The sequence below is a fragment of the Bidens hawaiensis genome, unplaced genomic scaffold, assembly GCF_021521415.1.
Source record: "Bidens hawaiensis isolate Kalapana, Puna unplaced genomic scaffold, B.hawaiensis_p1.1 tig00075687_1, whole genome shotgun sequence".
NCBI classification, from domain to species: Eukaryota; Viridiplantae; Streptophyta; class Magnoliopsida; order Asterales; family Asteraceae; genus Bidens; species Bidens hawaiensis.
The window spans coordinates 1-13045 of record NW_027503115.1 but is presented as its reverse complement, the minus strand read 5'-3'; the positions used below and the strand labels follow the sequence as shown (position 1 = coordinate 13045).

The window sequence follows — 13045 nt, the reverse complement described above, 5'->3', positions numbered from 1 at the left end:
GACTTATTTATTCAATAGTGAAGAAACTTTTTCCCCACACAAGGCAAGACATTACTATATATTGTACGAATAAAGTTATTACTTTCTCTATCTCAAAACATATATTCATTTATAGATTTAGTTCCTAAATTTCTTACCAAGTTTACCATTCTATCATCAATCAATGAAGAGAAAGTATCACAGAATAATAACAAAGATTTAAAAGTGTTTTAACTATTTTACTCATATATTTTTTGCCCAAATCAGATAATTAAATCATCAAATCGCGCCTCATCAAATTTTTTGTGTATCAAGAAAGAAATGAAGGAGGAAATTGAAAACAATGAATGAGGAAATGTGGGATATGGGATTTAAAATATATGTTAATTGCATATTCCATTAAGTACCTACTTTTATACGGGTAAAAATAAAATATATAATGCTATAACTTTGTTATACTTATTAAAATCTCCCTATGGTATTTAACATTATTTTAAAAACATGTTTCTAGGACTACTTTTACTTAATGAGAAATTTTGGTCATTGTTTGAGTTTAGTATACGCTCAAAAGGTAAGACAGAAGATTATGCTCCATCATTATGCTTCAATAAGTATTTTTAGTTGACGATCCAGATAGGTGGATGTGGACCAAGTCGGTTCTTGAATGTTCTCCGTTGGCTCAATGTAGCAGGATAGCTTTAACGAAGGAGGCTCCACTGTGTAACACCCCGACCGACGGCGGATTATACATCGGGGCGCCACTTATTGTTTCATTACTCGTGACACTATTAGGGTGTCAATATTAATAAATACATTATCATAGCGCACGCGCAGAAACACAATTTCACGAAGTAACATAAAATTAATCATATAACTCAAAATATTTAAATAACATAAACTTGTCTTGTTACATTTTAAACTAGGTCCAAAAGAGAAGAAAACATCCTATGTGTCTTCAAGCTTCCAGAAACAGCTACAGCAAACCTGAACATGTGTTAAAATAAAACGTCAACACTTGCGTGTCGGTGAGAAATCAAGTTTAATACATATAAATAGATAACAATATCTGCGCGCATCATGTGTATAACTGGTGTTCAACAAGGGTGTAATCAGATTGTGATCAAGCCTAATAGATCATAGCTCTTAGTTCAATCCGTGCTCCCAATTGAGCACAAAAACAAGAAAACTGTGCAAGTGTAAACAAAAGAGAAATCATAAACGATAGTTCTCCCGTGTTCATCTAATGGATCCATGAAAACTGCGGAATAGGCCGACAAGACGGTTAATGATCCACACATACAAATAAACAGCCAAGTCTACGTCCATAACACATGGGGTTTTGCGCGACAAAAGTTCATAAACAAGTTTAAGACTCAAGTTTGTACGAACACATGAACATCCCAAAACATTAAAAATAAAAAGGGATTAGGTACGAGATTACTCACATGTAAACGGTGCGTTGAAAGGTAATGCAAGAACCAACTTTTAAACAAGCACAAGTTAACCTATAAATAAAAGTTTATTGGTTTAATGATTTGTTTTATGCCTTGAATATATGTTAGCATATTAATATGTATCTTTAACAAATTATTATATATAATATATTACCGGAAGTCTGGGCAGGACGGAGGAGAAGACGGAGGCAAAGAGAGGGATTGGAGCAGCAGAGGAACTAGGGCAGAGAGCAAAGGGAAGAGAGCAGAGAGTTTAAGTGCTTGTGTGTGTAGTGTTAAATAACAAGAAAGTAGTATTATTTATAGGGAAACCCTAGGGAACACAATCCCTAAAAAAGAGGAAAAGATCTGATCAAATCAAGCAAAAGATATTAAAAAGCATAAGAAAACAAAAGCAAAAGATATTAAAAAGATATGGCAGCAGGGGAACAGGAAAAAGGGCTGACAGGTTACAGAATAAAGCATGGGAGGAGTCAGATAAAGGTACTGGTCAATGCATGGGAAAAGCAGATTTCAAAAGATTATGCCAGTCACTTTTTCTACCAACCAATGGGGTTGGTACGCATGCTGCGCCAAAAGTGACTATTCAGACAGAAGATATCACAAAAGTAAACGGGTTTGGCTAAAACAGAAAGATACAAGACTAGCGCGAGAAAGCGGCGCGCGAGGGCGAAGGCACAGAGAACAATCCTTAGCACGCCGCGGGAAGAACTACAATTCCTAGCGCGTCGCGGGAAGAACTACAATTCCTAGCGCGCTGCGGGAAGAACTATAATCCTTCGCGCGCTGCGGGAAGAACTACCATTCTTAGCGCGCCGAGGGAACAGTTCGCCTCGCGTATCACAGGAACAGTTGGTCTTCACGCAGGCTTCCTTGTAAGGAGTCTGGCGCGTGGAGCTGCGCAGGCATCCTTAGGCGGGAAGAACAAAAGGGCAAGCAAAGAGTTAAGAGAAAAAAGGTTTCAAGGCTTAAGGGTTAAGCAAAGGGGGCGGGACGGCGACAAGAGAGAAAAAGGAAGGCGGGACGGCGACAAGAGAGAAAAAGGAAGGCGGGACGGCGACAAGAGAGAAGAAGGAATTATTATTAGTAAGTAATATAAAAATATATATATGATTTATCAAATGTTAAATTTACAAAGATTAATAATAAATTTTTAAATTATAAAAAGAATCGGATTCGAAAACGGGTACCTGGGTCGGGTCGGATAGGGCAGTTGTCACACACTGCTCATTACGTTATGGAGTGAAATAGTTGGTTTCAAAAAAAGTAATTGTGTTCGTTTGGAAAGCAGGAAGGATAGGTTATAGACAAGGTTTGGTCTTTTTCAAGGGAACATACCGGTAGACTCGATCGAGAGTGGTCTTTGTGAGGATCTTCAGTAAACGGCGGACCATCTAGCTCTTGAAGTCTCATACCCCCTATTTTCGTCTTTTCGGCCCGGGATCTCCTCGAATTTCATAAACGACTCCAATGGTATGAAAAAGAAGAAAACACTTCATGGTATTATATTGACGACTTGTTGGTTCATTTGGAATAAAAGAAATGAGGCCGTTTTTTAAAAGAATAGTTACAACGGAAACTAAATTAAAGGAGAATATCAAGTCTTTGGTGTTTATTTGGAAGTTGGTATACATTTAAATCTCTTTGTTAAAATGACTGGTGTAATTTCAACTTTTAAATTATTTTGTTGTTTATGAGTCAGGCATCTTGTTAGTTTGCCTTTTTTTTTTAAGTGAAAGTTGTGGTTAAAAAAATGGTCAATGGATGCGTGACAATAATTTACAACTAATTATTAAGCATCGGCTCATAGAAACCATTAAAAATTAGATTAATTGAGTAAAAATACAATGCCATTGGTGTATGGGTCATGCTCATACTCCATGTTACATAGATCCCCACAATGCCACATCTTATTATCCCCCAATCTCCACGGCCACAATTTACAAGTTGTCAAAGTTGTCCTTGTCAAAGTTTAATTAAGATATAAATCCGAGTTTTTGTTTTATATACACTCACCAATAACACATTCATACTTCATCCATCCAATTTTATTATTTTTCTAAGCAATTTGTCCATCTGTACCCTGACTTCACATCTTTTGCATTACCACCACACTTAACAATTATTTTTCATAATCAAATTATTTATCATAATAAATTCATTCAAATATTCACAAAGTAGTGTATATATAGAAGAGGGTTTTTAATACGAAATAATTGTTTTGTATAAGTGTACGGATGCTTAAAATAAAACACACTAAATAAATAACACGCTATCATTTAAATATGACAAAATACCGTTTTTTATCACACTATAGATCTAAACCATCAACTACCTTGATCCAAATACCAAGTTTCTAAGATTCTTTGGAAACTATGTATTGTTACCATAATTTCACCCATATATACACACACATTTGTAAATATAGCATACATGTTCTTAAAACTTATTAAAAATTTAATCATGACTTTTTGTTTTTTAACCACTAAATAAATATTTATGTTTTATAGAGTTTGAGCCCATAACCTTCAATTTCACATCTTAATCATTTTACCACCTCACCAAGATGAGAATGGCTAATCATGACTTAAGTTTAGTGTGTGAAACTTTATATTATAATAGGGCAATAATTTTACAAAAGTTATCAACAATACATCTTTTTTTAAAAAAAGGACCACGCTCAGACGCAAGGCCGTCTTCGAGGATTTAAATACCTTGGCCGAGTCGAAATAAAAAGACTCTTAGGCTTTAACGAATAACGAAATATATAAGCTAATTTTTATAAACGACTATTAATGTTATAACAATAAATATAACAAAAATATAATATGAATGTAATATCTAAATTTTCGAAACCCTAAAACTTATTGCTTATACGAGTTATTAATACAAAATTTATTAAAATTAATTTAGTTATTTTAATATATACTCAATTTTTTAATATTGTTTAAAATATTTTAAATGGTATGTATAAAAGTTAAGGATGAAGTATAACTAAAACAAAACTAAAATGGATGAGTATTTTAAGGGTGAAATATTGAATAATATATTTAATTATGAAACAAAAAGTCTGAGCTATTTTGTCATTACTTGAAACTTGATCGTGTTGTCATTTCTCCACCAAGACTTTCCGGCAAATTTATCCGGTGAACCTATTTTTCTGGTGGCTTTTAAACACACAAATTAACGAACAATTCGACCAATTGACGATGCCGTTTGACTCAAGATCTTTTATATTTCAAATATATATATGTATAAAAAAGTTTTGACCCCCAAAACTTACGTGTCCCCGCTGGGGTGCGGCTCGCACATCCCAGGGCCGGCCCTGCTTAGATGTTGGTTAGCTCACTTGTTGTCATGATTTTGCGCTCTTCCATTGGCCACACACGAACTCATATAATACGGCATCTGTGGCTTCGCTGTCTGTATTAATCGAATATTCAATTGTCCAAACCAAATTTAACAACCACAACCTACAAATCTAGCATATGAAAGAAGATAGAGGGTCCAAACTGAAAAAAAGTAGGTAACATAATAATCCTGTCACTTTCATCATCTTTTATGTTTTTAACTTTCAAGCCAAATCTAGTAGGTAACTTTAGTATTTTCTTCAACAAGTAACTAATAACTAACTACCCAATCTTTTAAAAAAAAGATAATGAAATGAAGAATCACACAACAACCACACTCACAAAATACTCCATTGGCTAAAACGCCCCAATATGCATACAATTGAAACTGGCTGGCAGCCGGCCGTTAAAGACCAAGGGTGTTTTCGACTTTTCGTAAATTCCAAACATTAAACAAAAACGTTCACACATTTTTAATTCAATGAAAAAAAATAAAAGGACAAACATTATTTCATTTTTTGTTGAAATTAATGTCACCTGAGACTAAGACCCTTGATGCCGGCGGCTGCTTCATGAGCCATGGCTTCCGTGACAGCCGCCAGCTTCTGTAAGTTAAGCTTCACCACTGTATCAGCAAAAAGCCGGGTATCCTCCTTCGTATTCCCCTCCGGTACATCAACAGCATATGACTCCAAGACCACCGTGGTTGGACGAGAATCCTTCACCGCAATCAACTCATGTACCTGTAAGATAACGGTAAATACTTGATCGTTTATTAAATAAAACCTAATTAAAAACCTAAGATGGACCCATCAGCCCACACCGATAATAATAATAATAATAATAATAATAATAATAATAATAATAATAATAATAATAATAGTAACATATGTTATACTAGTCCTGTCTAATAATAATATAGTCCAATAGAATAGTACCGTGGTGACCGCATGGTAATTCCTAAGCCGGTGTTCACCGCCGATGACGGTAAATCCCAGCACGTGGTTCTCATCATCCAACACGTCTAACCGCTCTGTGCTAGTGGATGCCGGCAATCCAGATATGACATCAACATCACGTGTGCATCCCACGGCTATTGTGAAGTGTTCACTTACGGTACAGCTTTTAATGAAGTGTTTGTAGGTTTGCGGCTTGTCGAATCGGCGGACAACGGACCAGACGATGTCGGCTGGCGCATGGATGTGTTGGGCGAGTATTGAGGAGCATTGGGAAGGAGTGATATGGTAGGAGTGGAAGTTGGTTATAGAAGGTTTTAGTTGGTTTGACTCGTTGTCGGTCAAACCTGGTGGTGGTGATAGGTGGTGGTTGGTGGTGGTTTGTGGTGGTGGGTTGACTTCCATATGTTGAGAGAGAGAAGGGTTTGTGTGGGGATAGATTAGGACTATGAGTAGTTTATAAAATAGATGGAGTATGAGGATGGGTGTGGTAGGAGAACGTTTTATTTTAATAGTTTAGTCTACCTTCTATTTATTATTAACTCGTGTTGAAATGGAGTATATTGTCACCAATGTTATTGATGAGGGAGGGGAGGCTTCATTTCTTGAATTTAGAAGTGCATAGTTCATGGTATTAAGAAATTGTTGTATTTTATGATTAAATTGTATAAATCTAGCTTGTGTTACTTTGTTTTATATAAGTCTAAGCATACTTTTAAGGGGGGCTTATTCAAAGGGATCCCACATCAAGGGAGAGCTTCATTCTCATTTTTGATAACTTAAAAAAGGAGAGATGGAGATGACAACGGAGATATTAAAGAAAAAGGATTTGAAGATACTTGTTTGTGATTCTAAGATGAAAGCAATGACAAGCCACTTCACATGTTAGGCTATAAATTAAAGACTTTAAAGCCTTATTCCTCACCTCTTCGCTCTACAGCATATACATACACAACATAGAATATCTCTCTTAATCTTAAGCATCCTTCAAACATCTAATTGATGAGAAGATCAAGGTCTAATCATTGAGCAAAAGAAGAGCGCGAGCTTAAACATTGGTAATTATTCTTGTAATACTGAGAGGCGTCACTAGATGATTATTCGTGTGATTGTTTGTTGTGCTAAAAGGAAAAACATTATATATATATATATATATATATATATAGGGGATGGTTCAAGAGAGAAATTATATTATTGCAAGAAATGTGAGAAATGAATATGAACCACAAGTTTTGTTTTAAGTTTTAAATGCTTAAAGCTAATTAAAGAAAATATTAATTATTATCTTTCTTCAATTAATATAAATAATAAACCATAAAGTATCTATTTAATTAACATAACTAATTAAATTATTATAATTATAAAATATAAATAACTCATTTATTTTTATAACTTACTTTTTGTTTTTAAAATTTTTATCCTACACAAGTATAATTTATTCATATATTAAAATTTCTTCCTATTCAAAACTAATTTCTTCCAACTCTATATATTAATATCCATCAACACATACTTACATTATGATGAATAATACCAAAAAACTATTTTACATGTATTTGCATTAGATATCAACAAAAAACATACAACCTACACAAAAACGTATAATCTACACTTGTTCTAAGAATAAGACAGCATATAACCTACACACGAAAAACATTTAACCAACATACAAAATTCATCATCAATAAAATACACATGCACACGAAAACATTTAACCTACACACGAAAAACATATAACCTACACACGAAAATTTTATCTTACACAAATACAATTTATTCATACATTAATTTCTTTTTATTTAAAACCAATTTATTCAAACTCAACATATCAATATCCATCAACACGTAGTTACATTGTGATGAATAATACCAAAAACTATCTTACACATGTTTGCATTAAATGTCAGTGAAAATGTGACAATCGTCAATTTCAGGTTAACTCCGTTAACTCAACTCCGTCAATTTAAACTTAAAGATCACTGAATCTATAACGCACACCTCATTACATTTAAACTAGGGTTTAAATGACGCTTAACACTTACTACATGTGTAGTCTTTCGGGAATTGCACCGAAACGCAAACGAGTTGACGCAAACAATTGGTGAATAAACGAAAAACGTCAAAACAATAATTATGTGTTAGACTTATGTGTTATGTGATAACATTCTTATAAACATTAACTTAATGTGCTAGAACTAGTTAATTAAGCTAGAAAAGTAACATTTGAAAGTTAAGGGACCAAAGTGTATTATATTATTATTATTAATAATAATCACCAAACCCTAACCTCTACCCCATTCCCAAAACCCGATCGGCAGCCCCCCTTGCCCCCCTCATTGCGATCAGCCCTCATACACACACATACAATCAAGATTGTTCAAGTTTGATTGAAGATTAAGATGCTAGGAAGAACGCTAGAGAGAGTTTTCTGTGACGCGCATCAATTGGTGATTTATTTTGGGAATTCTTCGCAAACAGTGAGTTTCACTTACCCCTTTAAACTGTTTTAAACGCTTTTCACTTGGGGGAGATAACATACTCCGAAAACGCTTTTAAGATTTTGTTAGTAAATTATATATCACTTGTAAAGGCTAAGTGGCAAACGAAACAATTGAAGTCCTACACATCGAACCGGTTAATATTTGGATAATAGCGAGTCACTGTTGAGTAGTATTACTGGGTTTGACAAACCCCACCCAACGCTAAACTCGACTGGAGGTCTAGCGGGTGTAATTTTGGCTAACACATACCATGGTCTGGATGACCTGGTGGCAAGGCACTTGATAAAAAGTCAGCTTCGGTGTCGAACACTTAGTAATACTTGTTGTATAGGCTAGCTACCTATCGATATATAATTGATTTAACACTATCTGGTAACGCAAAACGCTAAACGCTTTATTTTATATAAACTTGTGAACTCACCAACCTTGTGTTGACACTTTTAGTATGTTATTCTCAGGTAGCTGAGGCAGGCGCGCGGTATAGGATCATGCATGGTTTTTGAACATTCTGATATGCAAACATGATTTTAACTATTATTACTTGGGTTTTTAAGTCGTCCTGCGTGACGCAACTTTTGTCTTTTGGTTTTTACGCTTCCGCACTTATTTTCATTTAAACGTTTTTATGGTTTGATTATAACTAATGATTCCGATCCTGTTAGTTCACACCCTCTGACGGTAAAACTCCGTTAGTGGATTTTGAGTGTATGACAGAAAAATATACAACCTACACAAAAACATATAACTTACACTTGTTCTAAGAATAAAAAAACATAACCTACATACGAAAAACATATAACCTACGCATGTGTAGGATATGTGTATCTTTGTGTATTGTATATAATTGTTGATGTCGAATTCCATATGTAAGTTGTATGCTTTTTGTATGTTGTACGTTTGTATCGCTCAAAACAAGTGTAGGTTATATAACTTTGTGTAGGTTGTATATTTATTGTTTACATTTAATTGACACATTTGTATGATATTTTTTATTATTATTTATAACAATAATTTTTATAGGCATACCAATTGAAAAAATATATATATTATGTTTTGATATTTAGTGCTAAAAAACATACTAATAAATTGAGTGGAAATTGTTTTTTTAATATAAAGAATAGTATTATATGAATAAATTGTATTTATGTTGAATAAAATGAAGAATGTGTAAATAAAAAATAAAACTAAAGAAGTGTTTTTATCTTTTTAATTATTATAGTTAAATTAGTTAGATATATTAATTAGAGAGAGATTCATTATGATTATATTAGTTATATTAATTGGAGAGAGAGAGTGCATTTATTGCTACATTTATTTTTTTTTTATATATTTTTTTAAATATTTAAAATCAAAAATAAAACTAGTGACTCATATTCATTTCTCTCATTTCTTGCAATAATTTGATTTCTTTCTTGAACTTAAACCTATATATATATATATATATATGTGTGTGTGTGTGTGTGTGTGATAGAATACAATAATTCTTAGTGTATCTTAACGTACAAAATACCTATATTCACGGAATTGATCCATGAAATCACATCACACAGATCTCGAAATCTCAGTACATAGGATTGAATACACACTTGTCGGGGTGAACTATCGAAAAAGACCCCCCAAATCGGCTTTGAAGGAAGGAACCTCAACCAATTAATCATCGATTCAACGAAAAAAACATATTTGGATCGTTAATCGATCGATTTTTTTACTTTTCTTTACGAAACCCGTTTTGAACGTACATTACAAGAAAAGTTGGCTTCAAAGGCGACGACCCCTTTAAGGGCGACAAGCCCCCCTTCCGCGTTGCACATGGCTAGAATAAACCCTAGCCGTTGATATGGATATTGATATGACGGCTAGGGTTTTATCGTACAAGAACCCATTAGGGGCGACCCGTCGCCTCTAATACCCTCCATTATTGCCAGGCTTGTTTTCCCTCCTCTCTTCACCCTTTTCATCATTTCCCACCATTAATTCCCTCCAACTCCTCTCCGGCCATCACCATTTTCTGGCGTTTTCCGGCCAACACCCCACCACCGAGCCGTGACCACCATCTCCTCAGCACCGCCGGTTCGTCACCACCACCGATCCTCGTCACCACTATCGATCTGTCACTACCGCCGATCCCCGTCCTACGCGAGTCCATCACCACCACCGATCCGTCTCCACCACCGGGCCACACCACCTCCGAACCGTCACCATCTCCTCACCTTCACCGTGAGTCACCACCATCGAGCCTAGCTGGTAGAGTTTACATCCTTGCCTGAGTTCACATCCTTGCCGGAGTTCACATCACCACCACTAGAAATAGGTATGTACATTTTTATTTTCATATCTGTTTTTTTAATTTCTTACAATATTTGTCATGCCAAGTAGATCTAGATTAACCTTCGTTTAATTCGGAAACTTGAAGATTGCCTATCCATTTACTTATGATTATTTGTAAATATATTTATCATCAATATATACAAAAGTTTTAAATTTGGTTGATGTAAAGAACAAAATGAAAGTGAGCAGATTTGTATGTGAATTGCTAACGGATTTGTGTATGATTGCTCGATGTGAAAGGATTTGTGTGTGGATTGCTTAACGGATTTGTGTTTAAAATGGTTGGTTCGGTTCAATTTAAACTGATTGGTTTGGTTTAAAGTGATTTGTATTTAATTGTTCGGTTTAAACTAACTTTGTTGCTTGATAAGGTCTATGTTGTGTTGTCTAATAATTGACCTCGAGCCACTGTGTGTATATAAAATAACAATAGTTTAATCACCCTTGTGTGTATATATAATCTTCATTTTTTTAAAACATGTCGTCACGTACAAAGCTTATGTATAGATTCGGCTAACACTAAAGAAATAACTTGCTTCGCACTCGTATATAATATGTTATAAAACCAGACTTGGCTGGTTAAATGAGTTTTTAAGAAAAGACTCCAATGAACACTTTTCACTTTTATTTCTATGTTGCTTCAATATACAACACCCATCACCAAATGTTACACGTATGCTGTGTTGACTAGGTGTTGAAAAACTTATTTTTGCGTAAATTAAATTAACTAATGTAACAACCTAGTTGTTTGTCTAGTATGATCATAGTATCTAGCATCAAACACTAAAACATCCAATAAAACGTATTGTTAAATAGAGACCTCAACTTAACATTAACTACTTTGTAGTCAAAAGTAGAATTGTGCAGACGAAACAAACACTTCTTCGTCATGTCGAAACAAACATTTCTTCGTCATGTCAAATAACATTTACGTTACGTATCTCAAAGTTTGTGAATAAATATTTGGTGTAAAGAATGTATTTCTTCCTTTCTTTGTCAAGTTTTATTTAAACATGTTTATCTTGGAATCTAGTATTTGGTTCAATTGATAATTTGTACATATTTGTTTGTTAAGTAACTTGTTTATTTTGGAATCATTAAAGTGATTTGTATTTATCTTGTTTAATTGCTCGGTTTATCTTAGGGAATAGTTTTATTATTGATGTTGTAGTTGTTTGTGATGGCGGACGTCATGCCACGAGGTCATGGGGGAGATGATGCCGAGGATCCGCCACCTCCCGGAGGTTTTGGGCGAGGTTGTCATGAGGAGGACGTTAAGTCTAATATAGTTTATTTATTTATTATAATTATATATTGTGACTAATAATTTTTGTAGTTGTTCCGGCTCGAAGAGTAAGGGGTACTATAAAACATTTACAGACATTTGCGAAAAACGCCAGGAAGCCTTTTAAGGCTTACTTTTGATAGATTTGCTACATTTGCTCCCATTGGTGATGTTGGAGATATGTTTATTCGGGAGGTGAGGAGTTACACGTGGAGAAACATCGCGTTTGATAAAGACTCCTGGGCATTTGTTACAGATTCTTGAGCGTTTTTTTATATTTTGGCTTTTGAGCGTTTTTGTTATTTGCCTTTGAGCATTTTGTTTTTGCCTTTAAGCGTTTTGTTTTCCCTTGAGTGTGATTCGCGTACGTTTTTGTACGCTAAGGATTATTGTACGGTAACCTAACTTTCTCTATATATATATAGAGTTTGGATCAAATACAAATGATATTAATGCGCTAATTGTGAGAATCAAGTAGAGTAATTATATATACAAGTAGAATAATTATGTAATTATATCATTGCATAGTTATATAATTACTCTCTACTTATATATATAATTACTCTACTTGATTCTCACAATTAACACGTTAATTTTATTTGTACATTAACTTTCCCCTATATATATAAATATATGAAATATTGGTATAGTGTTGTATTTGGGCTGGGAAACTCTATCTTGACATAGATCGAGTTATCTGAGTAGAGAGACAACATTGTCTTAACATTATGTTTAAGAGAGATTACCTTATCTTGATATAGTGTAGTTCACTATCTTGATATAGTGAACATTTGAGGAATTGAAAAGGCACACATCTTAATATAGTGTGTTGAAGAAGGTGATCACTTCTTTTAAAGAGTGAAACGGTGTGTCGGAAATCCCTCCCATTTTGGGAGACGTCTAGTAAAACAAACTCTCGATCAATGATCGGGAGTGGACTAGAGTGGATTAATTAACATTCACTTGAACCTCTACAAATCGGTTGTGTCACCTCTATCCTTTAAATTCTTTGTTATTGCATTTACTATCATTGTTGTGAAAACATTTAAATAAAGTCATTAGCGTCTTAAAACGAGTTTAAGATTAAGAAAACCTATTCACCCCTCTAGTTTTTTCTGTCTTACAATGGTCATGAAAGTTTCCAATTTTGAGTTGTGACTTGTTTGTTGAGTTGAATGTATCGACGCGTTTT

At 34.2% G+C, this 13045-nt stretch overlaps 1 protein-coding gene across 1 annotated transcript; it reads right to left on the bottom strand.

Moving 5' to 3' along the window:
- Window positions 1-4875: 4875 nt before the first annotated feature.
- LOC143606593 (abscisic acid receptor PYR1-like) lies at window positions 4876-6207 on the bottom strand. Its single transcript, XM_077082313.1, has 2 exons — window positions 5722-6207; window positions 4876-5526 (listed from the first exon to the last, which is right to left on the bottom strand). The coding sequence occupies exons 1-2, from the start codon at window positions 6142-6144 to the stop codon at window positions 5317-5319; spliced, it is 633 nt and encodes a 210-aa protein (XP_076938428.1). The 5' UTR covers window positions 6145-6207; the 3' UTR covers window positions 4876-5316.
- Window positions 6208-13045: the final 6838 nt, after the last annotated feature.